This window comes from Nerophis lumbriciformis, linkage group LG16 (genome assembly GCF_033978685.3).
Source record: "Nerophis lumbriciformis linkage group LG16, RoL_Nlum_v2.1, whole genome shotgun sequence".
Classification (NCBI taxonomy): domain Eukaryota; kingdom Metazoa; phylum Chordata; class Actinopteri; order Syngnathiformes; family Syngnathidae; genus Nerophis; species Nerophis lumbriciformis.
The window spans coordinates 1943339-1969598 of NC_084563.2; the positions used below are offsets into that span (position 1 = coordinate 1943339).

General features: G+C 38.8%; 1 protein-coding gene across 3 annotated transcripts in view; it reads right to left on the reverse strand.

Moving 5' to 3' along the window:
* Positions 1-26260, reverse strand: part of slc36a1 (solute carrier family 36 member 1) — a 532187-nt gene that overhangs the window by 494407 nt on the left and 11520 nt on the right. For 2 of the 3 annotated variants that reach the window (XR_009816923.1, XM_061976517.1), the window contains exons 2-5: positions 16133-16216; positions 11230-11344; positions 6409-6499; positions 2872-2960 (exon numbers count right to left, since the gene is read on the reverse strand). Coding sequence is in view for 2 of the 3 variants with exons in the window: in XM_061976517.1 (XP_061832501.1) it covers positions 2872-2960; positions 6409-6499; positions 11230-11344; positions 16133-16166 (329 nt within the window). In the remaining variant the exon portion in view is untranslated. The remainder of the gene's footprint in view (positions 1-2871; positions 2961-6408; positions 6500-11229; positions 11345-16132; positions 16217-26260) is intronic. The other variant, XM_061976518.1, reaches the window with a different exon arrangement.

Below are 26260 nucleotides of genomic sequence, written 5' to 3' on the forward strand. Positions count from 1 at the left end.
TCCGTCTCGTCGAAGTCACCGGAGTCAGTGTCACTGTTGTCCAGCAGTTCTGTGAATCCTGCCTTCCGGAAAGGTCGGACCACAGTTGTGACCGAAACTATCTGCCCAGGCATTTACGATCCACTGGCAGATGTTGGCGTATGTCGACCGGCGCTATCTGCCCGTCTTAGTGAAGGTGTGTTCGCCTTCGGAGCTGTGTGAAAAAAGCCACCCGGCCTCTTCGCGTAAACTTCCCTTAACCACTCGCTCATCTTTTCTTCATCCATCCATCCCTTCGAGTTAGCTTTTATGATGACGCCGGCTGGAAAGGTCTCTTTTGGATGGGTGGAAGTTAGCATGGCAAGCTAGAACCACAGTGAAGGATGACTTCTCATTCCCTGTGGAGCGAATATTCACCGTACGTGCTCCCGTTCCACAGTGCGGTTCAGTTGCTGTGAAATACGGTAGTAATCCGTGTGCGGATGGAGAGATTGCGTCTTTTTATGAACCGGATCGTTTTGTAGGAGCCATTTTGTGGTCTTTACAGATGTAAACAGGAAATGAAACGTACGGTGATATCCGCGCGTTTTTTCTTCTTCTTCCGGGGGCGGGTGAAGCGCTTCCTGTTCTATGGGGGCGGGTGAAGCGCTTCCTGTTCTATGGGGGCGAGTGCTTTCCTTGGCGGTTGCTTGCGTAGAAGAAGAAGCGCTTCCTGTTCTACCGGGAAAAAAGATGGCGGCTGTTTACCGAAGTTGCGAGACCGAAACTTTATGAAAATGAATCGTAATAAAGCGCACCGGGTTATTAGGCGCACTGTCAGCTTTTGAGAAAAATTGTGGTTTTTAGGTGCGCCTTATAGTGCGGAAAATACGGTACTGATTTTTTTTTACACTTATTTTTTACGCGCTGAATTTTTATACACTCTTTTTTTACACTGAATTTTTATACACTGATTTTTTTTACACAGAATTTTTCTGTAAAACATTTTTTACACTAAATCTTTCTGCACTGAAATTTTTTTACACTGAATTTTTTTTAACAGATTTTTTTATACAGTGATTTTTTCTACACTGAATTTTTGTACAATACATTTTTATTACACTGTTTTTTTACACTGAATTATTCTTACAATATACTGATTTTTTTACGCGCTGACTTTTTATACACTCTTTTTTTACACTGAAAGTTTTTATACTGATGTCTTACACCAAATTATTCTTACACAAAATGTTTCTCCAATGAAATTGTTTTACACTGAATTTTTCTGCACACTGAAGTTTTTGTACCCAAGTGTTATATTCACTGATTTTTTTACACTTCATTTTTATACACTGATTTTTTTTACACTTCATTTTTTTGTAAAACATTTTTTACACTAAATCTTTCTACACTGATATTTTTTACACTGAATGTTTATATACTTTTTTTTTTTTTACACTGAATTTCAATAAACTTTGTTTTTTTAGACTAAAATTTTTACACTTAATTTCAATAAACTTTGTTTTTTTACACTGAATTTTTGTACGATAAACTTATTTTTACTTTAGCATTGAAATTGTTTTACACATAATTTTTTTTACACACATTTTTTTTACACTGATTTTTTATACACTTGATTTTTTCTGCACTGAATTTTTGTACAATACATTTTTATACACTGTTATTTACACAGATTTTTTTTATAGGCTCCGTTTTTATAAACTGATTTTTTTTTTTACACTTATTCTTACACTAAATTTTTCTCCAATTAAATTGTTTTACACTGAATTTTTATTTACTGATGTTTTTTCACTTATTTATTCTTACACTAAATATTTCTCCAATGAAATTGTTTTACACTGATATGTTTATACACTGTATTTTTATATACTGATTTTTTTTACACTTATTTTTACGCGCTGAATTTCTATACACTCTTTTTTTACACTGAATTTTTATAGACTCAGTTTTTATACTGATGTCTTACACCAAATTATTCTTACACAAAATGTTTCTCCAATGAAATTGTTTTACACAGAATTTTTTTACACACATTTTTTTACACTGATTTTTTATACACTTGATTTTTTCTGCACTGAATTTTTGTACAATACATTTTTATACACTGTTATTTACACTGAATTTTTTCATAGGCTCAGTTTTTATAACCTGATTTTTTTTTACACTTATTCTTACACTAAATTTTTTTCCAATTAAATTGTTTTACACTGAATTTTTATATACTGATGTTTTTACACTTATTTATTCTTACACTAAATATTTCTCCAATGAAATTGTTTCACACTGATATGTTTATACACTGTATTTTTATATACTGATTTTTTTACACTTATTTTTTACGCGCTGAATTTTTATACACTCTTTTTTTACACTGAATTTTTATAGACTCAGTTTTTATACTGATGTCTTACACCAAATTATTCTTACACAAAATGTTTCTCCAATGAAATTGTTTTACACTGAATTTTTCTGCACACTGAATTTTTGTACCCAAATGTTATATTCACTGATTTTTTTACACTTCATTTTTATACACGGATTTTTTTTACACTGAATTTTTTTTGTAAAACATTTTTTACACTAAATCTTTCAACACTGATATTTTTTTTACACTGAATGTTTATATACTTTTTTTTTTTTTTTTAGACTGAATTTTTACGCTCTGAATTCTCAAACATTGCATTTTAACAAACTGCCTTTTAACATTTTGCTCCCAACATTTTTTTCCATGAAAATTCAGTTCACAAAATTAAAACCGGACAAATTCGCCTACATAATTTTAGTGTGCAAAAAAATAAATAAATAAAAAGCTTTTGTAGTTAGGACATGAATTAACCTGCATAATTTAGGGCAGGAAGACAAGATAAGAAGCAAATAAGTGTGAGGTCTTACTTGGCACTGAGATGGTGTGAGCAGTCCACCAGCACCCTCATGCAGTGCACTGCGATGACACCCATGCACAGCAGGCTGATAGGTCCCAGCTGCACACACACACACACACACACACACACACACACACACACACACACACACACACACACACACACACACACACACACACGCTTTATTACCATGTTATAATCATGTCATCACAGATCATTCACATGCGTAAAAAAATATAAATATACATTTTTTTAAATATATTGTCCAGGGTGTAACCTGCCTTCCGCCCGAATGCAGCTGAGATACGCTCCAGCACCCCCCCGCGACCCCAAATGGACAAGCAGTAGGAAATGGATGGATATTTTTAATTTTGTTAAAACAAAATTGTATTATTATTTTTCTAATGGCTGTAAATGTAATGTATTTTTTAATTTAATTTCTTATGTACATGCAGATGTATATGTTGATGTACAAACCCCGTTTCCATATGAGTTGGGAAATTGTGTTGGATGTAAATATAAACGGAATACAATGATTCGCAAATAATTTTCAAGCCATATTCAGTTGAATATGCTACAAAGACAACATATTTGATGTTCAAACTCATTAACATTTTTTTTTGTGCAAATAATCATTAACTTTAGAATTTGATGGCAGCAACACGTGACAAAGAAGTTGGGAAAGGTGGCTTAAATAAACAAAAGGTGAGTGCCCCTAAGAAAAGGCATTGAAGCTTAGGGAAGGCTATGCAGAACGAAACTAAAACTCAACTGGCTACAAAATAAACAAAAACAGAATGCTGGACGACAGCAAAGACTTACTGGGGAGCAAAGACATTGTACATCCGAGCATGACATGACAATCAACAATGTCCCCACGAAGATGGATGAAAACAACTGAAATATTCTTGATTGCTAAAACAAAGCAAAGACAACATATTTGATGTTCAAACTCATTAACATTTTTTTTTTTTTTTTGCAAATAATCATTAACTTTAGAATTTGATGGCAGCAACACGTGACAAAGAAGTTGGGAAAGGTGGCAATAAATACTGATAAAGTTGAGGAATGCTCCTCAAACACTTATTTGGAACATCCCACAGGTGTGCAGGCTAATTGGGAACAGGTGGGTGCCATGATTGGGTATACAAGTAGATTCCATGAAATGCTCAGTCAGTCACAAAGAAGGATGGGGCGACAAATGCCTGAGAAAATTGTTGAACAGTTTAAGAAAAACCTTTCCCAACCAGCTATTGCAAGGAATTTAGGGATTTCACCATCTACGCTCCGTAATATCATCAAAGGGTTCAGAGAACCTGGAGAAATCACTGCACGTAAGCAGCTAAGCCCCGTGACCTTCCATCCCTCAGGCTGTACCGCATCAACAAGCCACATCAGTGTGTAAAGGATATCACCACTTCAGAAACCCACTGTCAGTAACTACAATTGGTCGCTACATCTGTAAGTGCAAGTTAAAACTCTCCTATGCAAGGCGAAAACCGTTGATCAACAACACCCGGAAACGCCGTCGGCTTCGCTGGGCCCGAGCTCATCTAAGATGGACTGATACAAAGTGGAAAAGTGTTCTGTGGTCTGACGAGTCCTTATTTCAAATTGATTTTGGAAACTGTGGACGTCGTGTAAAAAAAGGAAAAGAACCATCCGGATTGTTCTAGGCGCAAAGTGTAAAAGGCAGCATGTGTGATGGTATGGGGGTGTATTAGTGCCCAAGACATGGGTAACTTACACATCTGTGAAGGCGCCATTAATGCTGAAAGTTACATACAGGTTTTAGAGTCATCCAAGCAACGTTACCATGGACGCCCCTGCTTATTTCAGCAAGACAATGCCAAGCCACGTGTTACATCAACGTGGCTTCACAGTAAAAGAGTGCGGGTACTTTCCTGGGCCGCCTGCAGTCCAGACCTGTCTCCCATTGAAAATGTGTGGCTAATTATAAAGCGTAAAACGGAGACCCCCGGACTGTTGAACAACTTAAGCTGTACATCAAGCAAGAATGGGAAAGAATTCCACCTGAGAAGCTTCAAAAATGTGTCTCCTCAGTTCCCAAACCTTTACTGAGTGTTGTTAAAAGGAAAGGCCATGTAACACAGTGGTGAACATGCCCTTTCCCAACTACTTTGTCACGTGTTGCTGCCATGAAATTCTAATTTTATTATTATTTGCCAAAAAAAAAATAAAGTTTATGAGTTTGAACATCAAATATGTTGTCTTTGTAGCATATTCAATTGAATATGGCTTGAAAAGGATTTGCAAATCATTGTATTCCCCTGGCTATTTATTACATATCCCTAGTTTGGCTAAGGTAAAAAATGATTTTCAAGGTAACATTTTTTTTTCAAAGTAAAAAATTATTTTGAAGTTAAAAAAATTATTTTCAAGGTAAACATTTTTTTTCAAGGTAAACATTTTTTTCAAGGTAAAAAATGATTTTCAAGGTAAAAACAATTTTTCAAGGTACAATTTTTTTTTCAAGGTTAAAAATGATTTTCAAGGTAAAAAAAATTTTCAAGGTAAAAAAAATGTTTCAAGGTAAAAAAAATTTTCAAGGTAAAAAACGATTTTCAAGGTAAAATTTGTTTTTCAAGGTAAAAAAAATTTTTCAAGGTAAAAAATGATTTTCAAGGTAAAAAATGATTTTCAAGGTAACATTTTTTTTTCAAAGTAAAAAATGATTTTGAAGGTAAAAAATGATTTTCAAGGTAAACATTTTTTTTCAAGGTAAAAAATGATTTTCAAGGTAAAAAATGATTTTCAAGGTAAAAACAATTTTTCAAGGTAAAAACAATTTTTCAAGGTACAATTTTTTTTTCAAGGTTAAAAATGATTTTCAAGGTAAAAAAAATTTTCAAGGTAAAAAAATGTTTCAAGGTAAAAAAAAATTTCAAGGTAAAAAACGATTTTCAAGGTAAAATTTTTTTTTCAAGGTAAAAAAAATGTTTCAAGGTAAAAAATGATTTTCAAGGTAAAAAATGATTTTCAAGGTAAACATTTTTTTTCAAGGTAAAATTTTTTTTTCAAGGTAACAAATGATTTTCAAGGTAAAAAATGATTTTCAAGGTAACATTTTTTTTTCAAAGTAAAAAATGATTTTGAAGGTAAAAAATGATTTTCAAGGTAAACATTTTTTTTCAAGGTAAAACATTTTTTTCAAGGTAAAAAATGATTTTCAAGGTAAAAAATGATTTTCAAGGTAAAAAATGATTTTCAAGGTACAATTTTTTTTTCAAGGTTAAAAATGATTTTCAAGGTAAAAAAAATTTTCAAGGTAAAAAAAATGTTTGAAGGTAAAAAAAAATTTCAAGGTAAAAAACGATTTTCAAGGTAAAATTTTTTTTTCAAGGTAAAAAAAAGGTTTCAAGGTAAAAAATGATTTTCAAGGTAAAAAATGATTTTCAAGGTAACAAATGATTTTTAAGGTAGATCACAAATGAGGTGACACGCTAATTCCTGCTTTGTCTGCCCTTCACCTGGTGAGTTCATGTGTTCATGTCAGCCAGTGAAAGGATGAAGTCTGCATGCTCACCACAAGTCCTGCATTCTTGACAGCCAAGGGCAGCCCCAGCAGGCCCGTGCCGATGTTCCCCTTCAGCAGGTGGATCAGAGTCTGACCAAAACTGCAGACAAAGTCAGTCTTAGATTTTCACACTTTGCACTATTTTCTTACACTTTATGAAGCATTTCTTACATGTTCCTTATTTTTAAGGGCGCTTATTTCTAAGTGTTCAATGGGATTTGACTATTTTGTTGACTTTTCCATTCTGCCTTGATAGCTGAGGGATTACAATCAGAGGAAGTTACATTTTAAAATAACATCCTACTCCTCATTTTCCATGGGTCAAAACATTTCAATAATTATCGATATCAACCGATATAATATTAAAACAATTACTGCATAACAAAAAAATCCTTTCCATAGTTAAATAAGAATAACAAGGCAAATTAATGTTACACAGACATTATTTCCTAGCACTAAACCTGCAGAAAATTGTTTATGTTTTCATATTTTGCACTATTTTCTTACACTTCATGAAGCATTTTATTAAATACCCCTAATTTTTAAGAGCTTATTGTGATTTTCCACTTTTGTTGACATTGTTTGAGTGTTTTCCATGCTTGTGTTAGCATTTCCTTTCTGCCTTGATAGTTGAGGGATTACAATCAGAGGAAGTTACATTTCAAATAAAATATTTTTTTCCTGCTCCTTATTTTCCATAGGTCAAAACATTTCAATAATTATAGATATGGACCAATGTCATTATATATTTAAATAAATACTGCAAAGCAAAAATTCCTTTCCATATCCATCCATCCATCCATCTTCTTCCGCTTATCCGAGGTCGGGTCGCGGGGGCAGCAGCCTAAGCAGGGAAGCCCAGACTTCCCTCTCCCCAGCCACTTCGTCCAGCTCCTTCCGGGGGATCCCGAGGCGTTCCCAGGCCAGCCGGGAGACATAGTCTTCCCAACGTGTCCTGGGTCTTCCCCGCGGCCTCCTACCGGTCGGACGTGCCCTAAACACCTCCCTAGGGAGGCGTTCGGGTGGCATCCTGACCAGATGCCCGAACCACCTCATCTGGCTCCTCTCCATGTGGAGGAGCAGCGGCTTTACTTTGAGCTCCCCCCGGATGGCAGAGCTTCTCACCCTATCTCTAAGGGAGAGACCCGCCACCCGGCGGGGGAAACTCATTTGTACCCGGGATCTTGTCCTTTCGGTCATAACCCAAAGCTCATGACCATAGGTGTGGATGGGAACGTAGATCGACCGGTAAATTGAGAGCTTTGCCTTCCGGCTCAGCTCCTTCTTCACCACAACGGATCGATACAGCGTCCGCCTGTCGATCTCACCATCCACTCTTCCCTCACTTGTGAACAAGACTCCGAGGTACTTGAACTCCTCCACTTGGGGCAAGATCTCCTCCCCAACCCGGAGATGGCACTCCACCCTTTTCCGGGCGAGAACCATGGACTCGGACTTGGAGGTGCTGATTCTCATCCCAGTCGCTTCACAATCGGCTGCGAACCGATCCAGTGAGAGCTGAAGATCCTGGCCAGATGAAGCCATCAGGACCACATCATCTGCAAAAAGCAGAGACCTAATCCTGCAGCCACCAAACCAGATCCCCTCAACGCCTTGACTGCGCCTAGAAATTCTGTCCATAAAAGTTATGAACAGAATCGGTGACAAAGGGCAGCCTTGGCGGAGTCCAACCCTCACTGGAAACGTGTCCGACTTACTACCGGCAATGCGGACCAAGCTCTGGCACTGATCATACAGGGAGCGGACTGCCACAATCAGACAGTCCGATACCCCGTACTCTCTGAGCACTCCCCACAGGACTTCCCGAGGTACACGGTCGAATGCCTTCTCCAAGTCCACAAAACACATGTAGACTGGTTGGGCAAACTCCCATGAACCCTCAAGGAACCTACCGAGAGTATAGAGCTGGTCCACAGTTCCACGACCAGGACGAAAACCACACTGTTCCTCCTGAATCCGAGGTTGGACTATCCGGCGTAGCCTCCTCTCCAGTACACCTGAATAGACCTTACCGGGAAGGCTGAGGAGTGTGATCCCACGATAGTTAGACCACACCCTCCGGTTCCCCTTCTTAAAGAGAGGAACCACCACCCCGGTCTGCCAATCCAGAGGTACCGCCCCCGATGTCCACGCGATGCTGCAGAGTCTTGTCAACCAAGACAGCCCCACAGCATCCAGAGCCTTAAGGAACTCCGGGCGGATCGCATCCACCCCCGGGGCCTTGCCACCGAGGAGCTTTTTAACTACCTCAGCAACCTCAGCCCCAGAAATAGGAGAGCCCACCACAGACTCCCCAGGCACTGCTTCCTCATAGGAAGACGTGTTGGTGGGATTGAGGAGGTCTTCGAAGTATTCCCTCCACCGATCCACAACATCCGCAGTCGAGGTCAGCAGAACACCATCCTCGCCATACACGGTGTTGATAGTGCACTGCTTCCCCTTCCTGAGGCGGCGGATGGTGGTCCAGAATTGCTTCGAAGCCGTCCGGAAGTCGTTTTCCATGGCCTCACCGAACTCCTCCCATGTCCGAGTTTTTGCCTCTGCTACCGCTGAAGCCGCACACCGCTTGGCCTGTCGGTACTTGTCCGCTGCCTCAGGAGTCCTATGAGCCAAAAGAACCCGATAGGACTCCTTCTTCAGCTTGACGGCATCCCTCACCGCCGGCGTCCACCAACGGGTTCTAGGATTACCGCCACGACAGGCACCAACTACCTTGCGGCCACAGCTCCAATCAGCCGCCTCGACAATAGAGGCGCGGAACATGGTCCATTCGGACTCAATGTCCTTTCCATAGTTAAATAATAATAACAAGGCAAATTAATGTTACACAGCCGTTATTTCCTAGCACTAAACCTGCAGAAAATAGTTTGTTTTCATATTTTGCACTATTTTCTTACACTTTATGAAGCATTTTATTACATATCCCTAGTTTTTAAGAGCTTATTGTGATTTTCCACTTTTGTTGACATTGTTTGCGTGTTTTCCATGCTTGTGTGGATGTTTCCTTTCTGCCTTGATAGCTGAGGGATTATAAACAGTATTTGAAATAAAAATGTTTATATGTACCGGTATATAGTTTTCTCCTGCTTCTTAATTTTCTATAAGTCATAAAAATATGAATACTTATCGCTCTCGACCGTTATCCAACACTCATACTTGCCAACCTTGAGACCTCCGATTTCGGGAGGTGGGGGGAGGGGGGTGGGGCGGGGGCGTGGTTGGGGCGGGGGCGTGGTTAAGGGCGTGGTTAAGAGGGGAGGAGTATATTTACAGCTAGAATTCACCAAGTCAAGTATTTCATATATATATATATATATATATAAATATATATATATATGTAAGAAATACATGACTTTCAGTGAATTCTAGCTATATTATATATATATATATATATATATATATATATATATATATATATATATATAAATATATAAATATATATATATATAAGAAATACTTGACTTTCAGTGAATTCTAGCTATATATATATATATATATATATATATATATATATATATATATATATATATATATTTATTTTATTATTATTGGTTAGGGGCGTGGTTAAGAGGGGAGGAGTATATTTACAGCTAGAATTCACCAAGTCAAGTATTTCATATATATATATATATATATATAAATATATATATAAGAAATACTTGACTTTCAGTGAATTCTAGCTATATATATATATATATATATATATATATATATAAATATATATAAGAAATACTTGACTTTCAGTGAATTCTAGCTATATATATATATATATATATATATATATATATATATATATATATATATATATATATATATATATATTTATTTTATTATTATTGGTTAGGGGCGTGGTTAAGAGGGGAGGAGTATATTTACAGCTAAAATTCACCAAGTCAAGTATTTCATATATATATATATATATATATATATATATATATATATATATATATATATATATAGATATATAAGAAATACTTGACTTTCAGTGAATTCTAGCTATATATATATATATATATATATATATATATATATATATATATATATATATATATATATATATATATAAATATATAAATATATATATATATAAGAAATACTTGACTTTCAGTGAATTCTAGCTATATATATATATATATATATATATATTTATTTTATTATATATATATATATATATATATATATATATGTATATACAAATAAAAGAAATACTTGAATTTCAGTGTTCATTTATTTACACATATTCACACACATAACACTCATCTACTCATTGTTGAGTTAAGGGTTGAATTGTCCATCCTTGTTCTATTCTCTGTCACTATTTTATTGATATGTGGCATGGCAAGCACAAAAGTGCTTTCATCAAATGCATTAGAGTCTGGAATCTTCCATCTCTCCCTAGCATGGCCCAAAACCGGTCAATCTTTGCTTCCTGAGGAAGATCTTCAGTGCCAGGCACTTGGTAGTCCACTACTTCTTCCCGGAGGCTATCCAGGTCCAATCGCAGCTGCGGCTTGGAACTTACAAGCTGTTGTGTGTGTGGCCCTTTTAACAGGTGAGCATGTGAGGTGAGTGACGTCAGTGAGTGCGTGGGGCGAGAGAAGAGAGGGAGCGGTAGCGTGAGTGCGGGCGGGCGGGACTAGTTTGTTTTGTGTCTGAATTTCGGGAGATTTTCGGGAGAAAATTTGTCCCGGGAGTTTTTCGGGAAAGGCGCTGAATTTCGGGAGTCTCCCGGAAAATCCGGGAGGGTTGGCAAGTATGCATATCGCCCAGCCCTTCTTTCAACACATGACATTATGTTCTGATACGTACGAGGTTCCGGTCCGTGTTCCAATCCTCTCGTAGTCTCGCTGTGGTCTGGACGGTCCTGGAGGGGAGGGACACAGAGCATCCAGTTCGGACGGGTTCTGATCAGAAAACAAAGATCCTGCGGAGGAGGTGAGAGGACAAACCTCATCAGGACATGCTGCCTGGACTAAAGAACCACTTCCATGTTTTAGTTCCATCGACTGCTCAAGTTACTACAATCAAAAGCTTCGATCATGGTCGCACAAATGAAAAACTGTTTTGCTGATGGATGTGTTTCTGGACCAGTCAGCGCCTGACCACACGGACGTGACTGTCGGCGTGACAGGAAGTGGTGAGAATGAGATGAGACGACTGCACATTTTTTGTGACGCCGGCGGTTGAAATATGTCCTCGTGGTGTGAAAACATAACAGCTGAAGTGAAACTGTGGCCCAGCCAGGTCCTGACAGAAACATAACTAGTGTTCCTCTTACTCTTGGACCTAGTACCTTACCATGATTTTCAAGGTAAAAAATGTTTTTCAAGGTAAAAAATGATTTTCAAGGTAAAAAAAATTTTTAAGGTGAAAAAAAATTTTCAAAGTAAAAATTTTTTTCAAGCTTAAAAATGATTTTCAAGGTAAAAAAATGATTTTCAAGGTAAACATTTTTTTTCAAGGTAAATTTTTTTTTTCAATGTAAAAAATGATTTTCAAGGTAAAAAATGATTTTCAAGGTAAAAAAAAATTTTCAAGGTAAAAACAATTTTTCAAGGTAAAATTTTTTTTTAAAGGTAAAAAATGATTTTCGAGGTAACATTTTTTTTTCAAGGTAAACATTTTTTTTCAAGGTAAAAAATGATTTTCAAGGTAAAAAATGATTTTCAAGGTAAAAAATGTTTTTTAAGGTGAAAAATGATTTTCAAGGTAACAAATGATTTTCAAGGTAAAAAATGATTTTCAAGGTAAACATTTTTTTTCAAGGTAAAAATTTTTTTTCAAGGTAAAAAATGATTTTCAAGGTAAAAAATGATTTTCAAGGTAAATGATTTTCAAGGTAACAAATGATTTTCAAGGTAAAAAATGATTTTCAAGGTAAAATTTTTTTTTTCAAGGTGAATTTTTTTTTTCAAGGTAAAAAATTATTTTCAAGGTAAAAAATTATTTTTAAGGTAAAAAAATATTTTCAAGGTAACAAATGATTTTCAAGGTAACAAATGATTTTCAAGGTAAATTTTTTTTTTCAAAGTAAAAAATGATTTTCAAGGTAAAAAATGATTTTCAAGGTAAAAAAAATTTTTTTAAGGTAAACATTTTTTTTTCAAGAGTTAAAAATGATTTTCAAGTTAAAAAATGATTTTCAAGGTAACATTTTTTTTTCAAGGTAAAATTTTTTTTTTCAAGGTTAAAAATGATTTTCAAGGTAAAAAATGATTTTTCAAGGTAAAAAATGATTTTGATGTAAGGGAAGAATAATTGTTGATTAATGACTGTGGTGTTCTTAGTGTCATAGTGTGTGTAGTTAGTATGTTCCAATAGCAGCAGGAGTGCACTTTTTGGAGAGCTGTATTATTTTCAGTTTTGTGCCCAAGGGACTGATTTTATTTAACACTATATTATTATTTATACACCTATAGTGATCACAGAGACAGCTTGTTTTTGTGTTACTGTATATATTTGTTTTTCTGAAAAATCCCACTTAATATACTTTGGGTAACAACAGTCAATATTTTTTTTAGGGGGGTAACAGTCAATTTTTTTTTTTCTTAAATATATTAAATATTGTGTTTTTTTCCATATACAACAACGCATCTGGATTCGATAAGAGAATCGATAAGGAATTGGTTCGATAAGAGGATTCGATAATGGGCTCGAACTCAAACATCATCCCTACTTGCGAGAATCAAGTTGAATGAAGAATTGTTCCTACACCGCAAAAACTGAAATCTAAATAAGATGAAATATGTCAAATAAGGGTGATATTTGCTTATTTTCTGTCTGATAAGATCATTCTTCTCACTAAGCAGATTTTATGTCTTTTACTTGTTTTAAGGGTTTTGCTCCTAAATGATCTCAGTAAGATATTACAGATTTGATGAGCTATATTGAGTAAAACATGCTTGAAACTAGAATATCAAGTGTTGCAAAGCTGTGTCATCAACACTCACAAGTATAAAACTACTTTTTTAAAGTCATCATTTCTTATTTCAAGCAAAAAATAAAAAATCACGACTTAATAATTAAACAGATGACAGCCAAATGGACTTTCTGTTTTATTTCCAATGAAACAATAGAAAATAGGTACTCATATAGTAGTACAGTTGGCACAGTACAGTAAACTGACAGTTAATATTTAAACATTTGACATTTCTAACTATTTTGAACAGAAATAGTTCATGCACATTCAGATAAATTCCTCAAAATTACAATTAAAAACATTTTGGCCGGGGGCCGGGCTGTATATATGCGCACTAATTGACTGAAAGAGCACGCACTTGACGCGATGATGTCATGTTATCCATGGAAAAATGCATTTTTAGATAATATAATTTGCCTGAGCGGCTAGGAGACCCCGAGAGTAACAAGCGCTTGCCTTGTTGCCTTTCCATTAAGAACAATAAACTAGTTTTTAGTATAAGTTTGCTGGTTTCAAGAAATGTAATATCATTATGTCAAGATAATGGCACTAGCATTTACTTCATTTAAGAATATTTTTCAACATATTGAGCAAAAAGGTCTCTATTTTTTTTCTACCTAGAAAAGTGGACTTAGTTATTAGTGAGAATATACTTATTTTAAGGTATTTTTGGGTTCATTGAAGTTAGCTAATTAGGGACCGCAGTGTCCCTTTGGGACAGAGGACCCTATTGTATTTTGTGCGTTTTATTATTATTATTATTATTATTATTCCGCCGCCTCTTTGAGCTGTAATTTGACCCCCTTAACATGCTTCAAAACTCACCATATTTGACACACGCATCAGGATTGACAAAAATTGCCATCTAATCAAAAACCAAACCCCAAAACTCAAAATTGCACTCTAGCGCCCCCTAGGAAGAACACAGACAAAACTGCTTGTAACGTCCGGTAGGAATGTCGTAGAGACATGAAACAAAAACCTCTATGTAGTTTTGACTTAGACCTAGATTTCATACATTGACATCCTTCAGCAAAAATCAACAGGAAGTTGGCAATTCCCCCTTCAAAACAAAAGTTTACTAGTCACTTTTGCCTCTTTGAGCTGTAATTTGACCCCCTTAACATGCTTCAAAACTCACCATATTTGACACACGCATCAGGATTGGCAAAAATTGCCATCTAATCAAAAACCAAACCCCAAAACTCAAAATTGCACTCTAGCGCCCCCTAGGAAGAACACAGACAAAACTGCTTGTAACTTCCGGTAGGAATGTCGTAGAGACATGAAACAAAAACCTCTATGTAGTTTTGACTTAGACCTAGATTTCATACATTGACATCCTTCAGCAAAAATCAACAGGAAGTTGGCAATTCCCCCTTCAAAACAAAAGTTAACTAAAAACAGTCACTTTTGCCTCTTTGAGCTGTAATTTGACCCCCTTAACATGCTTCAAAACTCACCATATTTGACACACGCATCAGGATTGGCAAAAATTGCCATCTAATCAAAAACCAAACCCCAAAACTCAAAATTGCACTCTAGCGCCCCCTAGGAAGAACACAGACAAAACTGCTTGTAACTTCCGGTAGGAATGTCGTAGAGACATGAAACAAAAACCTCTATGTAGTTTTGACTTAGACCTAGATTTCATACATTGACATCCTTCAGCAAAAATCAACAGGAAGTTGGCAATTCCCCCTTCAAAACAAAAGTTTACTAAAAACAGTCACTTTTGCCTCTTTGAGCTGTAATTTGACCCCCTTAACATGCTTCAAAACTCACCATATTTGACACACGCATCAGGATTGGCAAAAATTGCCATCTAATCAAAAACCAAACCCCAAAACTCAAAATTGCACTCTAGCGCCCCCTAGGAAGAACACAGACAAAACTGCTTGTAACTTCCGGTAGGAATGTCGTAGAGACATGAAACAAAAACCTCTATGTAGTTTTGACTTAGACCTAGATTTCATACATTGACATCCTTCAGCAAAAATCAACAGGAAGTCGGCAATTCCCCCTTCAAAACAAAAGTTTACTAAAAACAGTCACTTTTGCCTCTTTGAGCTGTAATTTGACCCCCTTAACATGTTTCAAAACTCACCAAACTGGACACACACATCAGGACTGGCAAAAATTGCGATCTAATAAAAAAAAACCAACCCCAAAACTCAAAATTGCGTTCTAGCGCCCCCTATGAAGAAAACACAGACACAACTGCTCCTAGGAAGAAAACTCATACAAAACTGCCTGTAACTTCCAGTAGGAATGTCTTAGAGACATGAAACAAAAACCTCTATGTAGGTCTCACTTAGACCTACATTTCATGTATTGACAATCCCCAGCAAAAATCAATAGGAAGTTTGCAATTCCCCCTTCAAAACAAAAGTTTTGTAAAAACCGGTCACCTTTTTTCAAACATTAACTCCTCTGAGCGCGTTTGTCGTGTCGGCTTCAAACTAGCGCAGGAGACAGATTGAACCCTTCTGATTAAAAATTGACCAAAGAGTTTTAATTACTGTTTTGGTTTGGATTTTATGTGCCGTCAAAGTCGGTCCCGTCCATCGCTGCTTGCAGCTTTAATTTGACTTGTTTTGGAAAGTCTTGACAAGACAAAGTTTCTTGTTCTATTGGCAGATCATTTTGCTTAGTTCAAATAAAATACCCCTCATTTTTGTATTTTTTTTTCTTGTTTTTGAACACTGACTTTTTGCATTGAATGGTCAACCCCGGAGTCGGAGTAGGATGGAATCAGGAGGTGGCCAAAGATTCACATAAAGGTTTCCATACCTTCCCCTCGAACGTCATCACTGGAGGACATCATGTCCGCGTTGTCTCCCAAAGTCACAGGTGCGACAGCGTCCAGGTGGCGGGCTGTAACAGACAAGACTTGGAGGATGAAGACATTTTGTTGTCAAGAAGACACAACAGTGAGCCATCTCTTTCCTCAGCTTGGCCAATACTCGCCTTAAAAAAAAGTGCCTTGAATGCACTACAAAGACAACATATTTGATGTTCAAACTCATAAACTAATAATAATTAACTTAGAATTTCATGGCTGCAACACGTGCCAAAGTAGTTGGGAAAGGGCATGTTCACCACTGTGTTACATGGCCTTTCCTTTTAACAACACTCAGTAAAAGTTTGGGAACTGAGGAGACACATTTCTTTGCCATTCTTGCTTGATGTACAGCTTAAGTTGTTCAACAGTCCGGGGGTCTCCGTTGTGCAATTTTAGGCTTCATAATGCGCCACACATTTTCAATGGGAGACAGGTCTGGACTGCAGGCGGGCCAGGAAAGTACCCGCACTCTTTTACTATGAAGCCACGTTGATGTAACACGTGGCTTGGCATTGTCTTGCTGAAATAAGCAAGGGCGTCCATGGTAACGTTGCTTGGATGGCTCCGAAAGCTGTATGTACCTTTCAGCATTAATGGTGCCTTCACAGATGTGTAAGTTACCCATGTCTTGGGCACTAATACACCCCCATACCATCACACATGCTGCCTTTTACACTTTGCGCCTATAACAATCCGGATGGTTCTTTTCCTTTTTTTACACGACATCCACAGTTTCCAAAAACAATTTGAAATGTGGACTCATCAGACCACAGAACACTTTTCCACTTTGTATCAGTCCATCTTAGATGAGCTCAGGCCCAGCGAAGCCGGCGGCGTTTCTGGGTGTTGTTGATAAACGGTTTTCGCCTTGCATAGGAGAGTTTTAACTTGCACTTACAGACGTAGCGACCAACTGTAGTTATGAACATATGAACCACTTGGGACTACCACTGGACAAAAGTATTGGGACACTTACGACTACAACTGGACAAAAGTATTGGGACACTTAGGACTACAACTTGACAAAAGTATTGGGACACTTAGGACTACCACTGAACAAAAGTATTGGGACACTTCGGACTAATAGTAGACAAAAGTATTGGGACACTTAGGACTACCACTGGACTAAGGTATTGGGACACTTACACTGGACAAAAGTATTGGGACACTTACGACTACAACTGGACAAAAGTATTGGGACACTTAGGACTACAACTTGACAAAAGTATTGGGACACTTAGGACTACCACTGAACAAAAGTATTGGGACACTTCGGACTAATAGTAGACAAAAGTATTGGGACACTTAGGACTACCACTGGACTAAGGTATTGGGACACTTACACTGGACAAAAGTATTGGGACACTTACACTGGACAAAAGTATTGGGACACTTAGGACTACAACTTGACAAAAGTATTGGGACATTAAGGACTAAAACTGGACAAAAGTTTTGCGACACTTAGGACTAAAACTGGACAAAAGTATTGGGACGCTTAGGATTAAAACTTCACAAAAGTATTGGGACACTTAGGACTAGCACCTGCCAAATACGCGGGCCCGACCAATGCTGCTTGCATTGGGTTCGGTGAATGCGCAAATGAAACTGGTGGGGTTCGGTACCTCCAACAAGGTTAAAGGGGAACATTATCACCAGACCTATGTAAGCGTCAATATATACCTTGATGTTGCAGAAAAAAAAGACCATATATTTTTTTAACCGATTTCCGAAGTCTAAATGGGTGAATTTTGGCGAATTAAACGCCTCTCTAATATTCGCTCTCGGAGCGATGACGTCACATCGGGAAGCAATCCGCCATTTTCTCAAACACCGAGTCAAATCAGCTCTGTTATTTTCCGTTTTTTTCGACTGTTTTTCCGTACCTTGGAGACATCATGCCTCGTGGGTGTGTTGTCGGAGGGTGTAACAACACCAACAGGGACGGATTCAAGTTGCACCAGTGGCCCAAAGATGCCAAAGTGGCAAGAAATTGGACGTTTGTTCCGGCACACTTTACCCACGAAAGCTATGCTACGACAGAGATGGCAAGAATGTGTGGATATTGTTGCGTTTTGGACCAGTTGTTCCTCCCAGGGAATTCAAGTCACAAGTCGCTCCCAAGCTCTTTACGACACTTAAAGCTGAGTAGAAAAACCACCAGAGACAGAATAGGTATTTTGTAATATATTTGCAAAGCTTTGCATATATACATTCAGACCAGTCCAGCATACAACATTCAATTGCGTCGCCAAGATGGTCTGCCCCCCCCCCGACCAAACCCTCTCCCCTCTTAAGTCCCTGGCAGTCATGTCGCTCTAGCCAAAACAAATGCCCATTATCGCTCTTTCTAACATTCCAAAGCTTCAAGGTTAACACACACAGTTTACTTGCAGACAAACAGAAAGAGAACACATGGAAAAACACCAGCTGTTTTCAAATATGACTATGAATCAAAAGAAGTAACACTTAACTTCGGATATATGTAAATATCTGCCTCCGACAATATCCTGCGACACTCAAAGCAGATGCATTTCCAACGATAAAGTCAAAGAAATCTGCCGCCAGCCAGACCCCCATTGAATCTGCCGGAGTGTGTGAGCAAATTCAGGGACAAAGGACCTCGGTAGCACGGCAAGCAATGGCGGCAGTTTGTTCCCGCAGACGAGCGAGCTAAACCCCCTGGATGTCTTGGCTCACACCGTCCCTTATGCCACCGAAGATGTTTAAGAGAAGAATATCGACCCTAGCTTCCCTGGTCTGCTGATATCAACTCCAAAACTGGACAGATCAGCTTTCAGGAAAAGAGCGCGGATGAGGGTATGTCTACATCCATCCATCCATCTTCTTCCGCTTATCCGAGGTCGGGTCGCGGGGGCAGCAGCCTAAGCAGGGAAGCCCAGACTTCCCTCTCCCCAGCCACTTCGTCCAGCTCCTCCCGGGGGATCCCGAGGCGTTCCCAGGCCAGCCGGGAGACATAGTCTTCCCAACGTGTCCTGGGTCTTCCCCGCGGCCTCCTACCGGTCGGACGTGCCCTAAACACCTCCCGAGGGAGGCGATCGGGTGGCATCCTGACCAGATGCCTGAACCACCTCATCTGGCTCCTCTCGATGTGGAGGAGCAGCGGCTTTACTTTGAGCTCCCCCCGGATGACAGAGCTTCTCACCCTATCTCTAAGGGAGAGCCCCGCCACCCGGCGGAGGAAACTCATTTCGGCCGCTTGTACCCATGATCTTGTCCTTTCGGTCATAACCCAAAGCTCATGACCATAGGTGAGGATGGGAACGTAGATCGACCGGTAAATTGAGAGCTTTGCCTTCCGGCTCAGCTCCTTCTTCACCACAACGGATCGATACAGCGTCCGCATTACTGAAGATGCCGCACCGATCCGCCTGTCGATCTCACCATCCACTCTTCCCTCACTCGTGAACAAGACTCCGAGGTACTTGAACTCCTCCACTTGGGGCAGGGCCTCCACCCTTTTCCGGGCGAGGACCATGGACTCGGACTTGGAGGTGCTGATTCTCATCCCAGTCACTTCACACTCGGCTGCAAACCGATCCAGCGAGAGCTGAAGATCCTGGACAGATGAAGCCATCAGGACCACATCATCTGCAAAAAGCAGAGACCTAATCCTGCAGCCACCAAACCGAATCCCCTCAACGCCTTGACTGCGCCTAGAAATTCTGTCCATAAAAGTTATGAACAGAATCGGTGACAAAGGGCAGCCTTGGCGGAGTCCAACCCTCACTGGAAACGTGTCCGACTTACTGCCGGCAATGCGGACCAAGCTCTGACACTGATCATACAGGGAGCGAACCGCCAAAATCAGACAGTCCGATACCCCATACTCTCTGAGCACTCCCCACATGACTTCCCGAGGGACATAGTCGAATGCCTTCTCCAAGTCCACAAAGCACATGTAGACTGGTTGGGCAAACTCCCATGCACCCTCAAGGACCCTGCCGAGAGTATAGAGCTGGTCCACAGTTCCACGACCAGGACGAAAACCACACTGTTCCTCCTGAATCCGAGTTTCGACTATCCGGCGTAGCCTCCTCTCCAGTACACCTGAATAGACCTTACCGGGAAGGCTGAGGAGTGTGATCCCACGATAGTTAGAACACACCCTCCGGTTCCCCTTCTTAAAGAGAGGAACCACCACCCCGGTCTGCCAATCCAGAGGTACCGCCCCCGATGTCCACGCGATGCTGCAGAGTCTTGTCAACCAAGACAGCCCCACAGCATCCAGAGCCTTAAGGAACTCCGGGCGGGTCTCATCCACCCCAGGGGCCCTGCCACCGAGGAGCTTTTTAATTACCTCAGCAACCTCAGCCCCAGAAATAGAAGAGTCCACCACAGACTCCCCAGGCACTGCTTCCTCATAGGAAGACGTGTTGGTGGGATTGAGGAGGTCTTCGAAGTATTCTCTCCACCGATCCACAACATCCGCAGTCGAGGTCAGCAGAACACCATCCTCGCCATACACGGTGTTGATAGTGCACTGCTTCCCCTTCCTGAGGCGGCGGATGGTGGTCCAGAATCGCTTCGAAGCCATCCGGAAGTCGTTTTCCATGGCTTCCCCGAACTCCTCCCATGTCCGAGTTTTTGCCTCCGCAACCGCTGAAGCCGCACACCGCTTGGCCTGTCGGTACCTGTCCGCTGCCTCAGGAGTCCTATGAGCCAAAAGAACCCGATAGGACTCCTTCTTCAGCTTGACGGCATCCCTCACCAGAATATATTAATTGATGAAAACTGGGCTGTCTGCACTCTCAAAGTGCATGTTGTTGCCAAATGTATTTCATATGCTGTAAACCTAGTTCATAGTTGTTCGTTTCCTTTAATGCCAAACAAACACATACCAATCGTTGGTTAGAAGGCGATCGCCCAATTCGTCCTCGCTTTCTCCCGTGTCGCTGGCTGTCGTGTCGTTTTCGTCGGTTTCGCTTGCATACGGTTCAAACCGATATGGCTCAATAGCTTCAGTTTCTTCTTCAATTTGGTTTTGGCTACCTGCCTCCACACTACAACCATCCGTTTCAATACATGCGTAATCTGTTGAATCGCTTAAGCCGCTGAAATCCGAGTCTGAATCCGAGCTAATGTCGCTATATATTGCTGTTCTTTCTGCCATGTTTGTTTGTATTCACTATGTGACGTCACAGGAAAATGGACGGGTGGTTAAGATCAGGCACTTTGAAGCTTTTTTTAGGGATATTGCGTGATGGGTAAAATTTTGAAAAAAACTTCGAAAAATATAATAAGCCACTGGGAACTGATTTTTAATGGTTTTAATCATTCTGAAATTGTGATAATGTTACCCTTTAAGAACCACTGCTCTCGTTGTAATGGTCTTAGGGCAGGCCTGGGCAATTATTTTGACAAAGAGAGAACAAAACAAGTCTGGGGGCCAAATTTAGAGATACAAATGTGTCTGGGGGGCGGTATATCTATTTTTAGGAACACTAATACAAAACCTCACAATAATGTCTGATTGAAAGCTAAAAAAGTTATGACAGACCGCCTGAAAAAAACGGAATGGAATTTTTAAATTTTTTTACTGAATGAGACACCCAGAATGTACATGAAAATAAAGAATGTTACAATATTAACTATAATGGATAAAACACTGAATATTAACAACATATGAACGTCACACTCCCTCTCCATTGACATATTTTACAATCAAGCGCAACGCAACAAACGGCGAAATATGAACGCGAAAGGTAAAAAATAAAAAAAAACACCCACAATCTGATATATCACGAAGTTCTAGACCAGGGATCCTCAACAGGCAGACCGCGGTCCATGTCCGGACCCAGCGACGTGTCCGTCCGGACCTAGCACGAATTATAGTAAAAAAAAAAAAAAAAAAAAAAAATTTTTTTTTTAATTATTATAATTATAATTATTATAAAAAAATATAATAATTGGATTCATCTTTGAGTTATCGCTAGCGCAAGTCAACGTTCTTTGTTGTTTTTAGTCAAATATCTCCACGTTTCGTTTACACTTCTCCTTGTCTCACTCACTCCGTCTCTCTCATTCTCTCTCTCTCTCTCTCTCTCTCTCTCTCTCAGAGAGAGAAAGAGAGAGAGACGGAGTAAGAGCGAGAGAACTCCACTCTGATTGGCTGATTCCGGGGTATGGGTTGTCATCTCTATCACAACGACGCGCTGATAGGCTGTTACCACCTGGGTCATACACATGTGTACAGTGCATGGAACCTTTCGCTGCAGGCACACAGTTGTCTCGTATCGCTACTTCGCTAACTGTTCACTCGTCAGTCACTGAATGTGAATCAAATCACAATGGCAAGCTCCAAGTTGGCTCAGGCTGGTAAAAGAAAGGTGGACAGGGAAAACCGACGTTTCTAGGAAGAATGGACAGAGCAATATGTTTCATCCTACCTACTGCAAGTACCAGACCAATGTGTCTAATATGCAACACTGCTGTTGCTCTGGTGAAAAGTGAAAATCTGAAACGTCACTATCTGAAAGAGCACCGCGAATTTGAAGAGACATTTCCTCATGATTCAGAGCTAAGAAAAAAAGAAATCACGAGGCTGAAAAAGTCATATGAAACATCAAGCAAGATTTTTGTTAAATCTATGACACAAAAACAAATAGCAACATGGGTTTTGGGTAAACACAAGAAGTCATTCTCTGATGCAGAAATAATTAAATAATGCTTGACTGAAGTGATGGGTGCCATGTTTGAACTATATAAGCTTGACCGATAATAAACGGACCCAGCCTGTTTCAAAAAAACATTTGTGGACCTTCAAGATTTGTACTTGAGGACCCCGGTTCTAGACCTTTGTTGTACAAATCTCCTTCCGCATCTGTCCCTGACACCCACATTTCAGGCTCTGGAAACACTGCTTGGTGCCTCGTCTGAGCTGCTGTGACTTACATTACCATAGTAACTAATTAGATCACCATAGTAACTCATTAGATTACCATAGTAACTAATTAGATGACCATAGTAACTAGTATATGATGCAGATTCCAACCATTGAAATACTTTGTATAGTTGAAGACTTACGGTCATATGAAAACTAAGGCTGAAACGACGCGTCGACGTAGTCGACGTCATCGGTTACGTAAATACGTCGACGTCGTTTTTATGCTTCGACGCGTCGCATATTTACGTCACACTGCCGTCATGGCGGAGCGCAAAGCAGATGATGCGAGCGGTGCGAGCGAGGGAAAAAAAGCACGCCAAAAGTCGTCAAAAGTGTGGGAGTATTTCTATAAACGGCCTAATAATGTTGTAGCGGCGAACAGCTGTCTCGTCAGCTGAAGCGCGAGCTCGCAACCGTGGCTGTTTAGCAACCAGCCAAACCCCACTTAATAAAATTATATTTGATCTTAGAGCACATCCGCATCCCTATTCACCTAGGCAACCCCAGGAAATGTATATAATTCGGCATTATTTCGGCCAGTCGGCTTATAAAATCAGAGCCGATCAGTTTACGTTGGCGCGCAGGTATAACGCGGCGCGCTCCCGTCTCATCTGCTGGTGCGCGAGCCCGGTAATTAGACCGCTGTGTCAAATCAAGGAGTACAAAAGACGCCAGCGCAGAGTGGAAAAAGGTTTAGTTCATTACAGATAACCCAGAGTTGTGCCAAAAGTATGTAAGATTTAATATTTCTCTTCGTGGGTGTGGCGCACCTGTTGCGCTGGTGAGATGGGTAAATTAAATTAATTTACCCATTTACCCATAAATTAATAATATATTTATATTGAATATGGATTTTAAATATGTATCTAAATAGGTGGTTAATTGGTTAGGTATTTATGTATTTGCATATTGGGTTTTCTGTTGCATTTATCTATTGTGTTTCTGGTGTTAAATGTATTTTATATGTATCTTGGTGCATTTATGTTGAGACAATTTATTTCAAATCTGTTTTAACTTAAAGGGAAAAGATGTGTCCATTTTCTTGCACTTGTTTAATGGTTAAGAGTTTGATAGCCTAATTAATAGTTGTAAATTATGGGATTGATAATTGATTGATTTTTTACAGCATGTTAATCTTGTGGTGTTTTGTCCTTAAAAGGTTTTTCACCTACTAAAGAAGCTAAAGGCTACTAAAGGCTACTAAAGACAGCTAATGACAGCTAAAGACAGCAAATGACAGCTAAAGAAACTAAAGTCTACTAAAGACTGCTAAAAAGACTAAAGAAGAAAAAAGAAGCTGTTTCTTGGTTGGAAAAACTGTTGCAAACTAAAGGAAAATAAAAGGAAAAAGTAACTACGGTCTGGTCTTTTGAGTGAAATCCAGAAGCCACATTCAGCATTGGTACATCCCTTCAAGTGTGGGATAAGCACAGCGAAAAAAGCAAAACACTTGACAGTTGTTGTATGCACACTGTGTCGAGCGGAAATGGCCTATCATAGCAGCACAACGGCTATGAAGGAACATTTGAAAAGAAAACACCCGACAGCGTTCTTGCCATCACCATCAACTAGTCAATCGTCCGCGTGAGTATACGTTGTCATCATTACACAAAATCATGAATGTGTCATTTGTATCTGCGTTGTAAATTCATAAACTAAAACACTGTTTCGCTCTGAGAGGCGCGTTTGGCGTGCCTGTTCAGTGTTTACAAAGACGCGCTCCTCTTTAACGCTAACGTTAATTAGTTGTGCAAATACCTTTTACAACATTAACAGTTACATATACTATGTACAAACCAACAATTAACTTTCACTTTAATCATACTATCATTGTTGTGTTATTAAGCAAAATAAGCAATACTTTTACTTTTGTTGAAATGTTTACACTGTTACAGAATATTTCGTTTTGCACTTTTTTGTATTGGATGTTTATCTTTATTTTTGCACATTTTAAAGCAAAATAAGCAATACTTTTACTTTAGAAATGCTTATACTATTGCAGAATATTAAGATTTGCACTGGATGTTTACTTTTATATTTGCACATTAAAAAGCAAATAAGCTACTTTTAATTTTGTTAAATGTTAAAAGTTTTAAATGTTTACATTGTTACAGAATATTTTGTCATGTTGTTGTCAATGTTGACTGAGTGGCCATACTTTTTTTTTTGTATATAAAAGTCATGCCTTTTGAAAAAACTGGCCAACATTTATTTTTTCATCTTCATTTTAAATAAAAAAAATAATCGATAAAAGGAAAAATAATCTATAGATTAATCGAAAAAATAATCTATAGATTAACCGATTAATCGAAAAAAATAATCTATAGATTAATCGATAGAAAAATAATCGTTAGCTGCAGCCTTAATGAAAACATGACTGCACATCATAATGACAGCTACACTTTCCCTCTTAAAGATCTAAAAAAAAATATTTGGGAATGTCCCACAAAGTTAACTTTCGGTTTCGATCTCTAGCAAGATAGACAAAGGCGATGTGGAGAGTGACCATTTTGATAAGATGCTTTGGACTTTAGACGGCTTTTAAAATGAAATAATGTGAGAGGACCTTGCCCTTAATAGGTAGGATCCGACATGTAAACAAAGCGCGTCTGACGAAGAATAATCGTGTTTATTTACAAAGTCGCCGACGAGAGCTCGGTACTGTAGCACTTGGAAACGCTACTTTCCAAAGTGACTACTTACTGGCAGCGTCAACAGGGCAAAGTGTCATTGAGTTGTGCAACTCGGCAACTTTTGGCAGTGACAAGACACCGACACGGACGTTTGAACCCGTGCACCTGTTACACTTCTGGTCTGCACCAGAAATGTAAAAAAGATGGGCAATATGAATATTTGTCCTTCATACCGACAGACATCAGACTGTATAATGCATATGTTCCTTTTCGACTGGACTTAAATGTGTTTATATTATTCACATGTGAATAATGCTGTATAATAGACTGTATTTATATTATTCACATGTGAATAATGCTGTATAATAGACTGTATTTATAGTATTCACATGTGACTAATGCTGTATAATAGACTGTATTTATGTTATTCACATGTGAATAATGCTGTATAATAGACTGTATTTATATTACTCACATGTGAATAATGCTGTATAATAGACTGTATTTATGTTATTCACATGTGAATAATGCTGTATAAT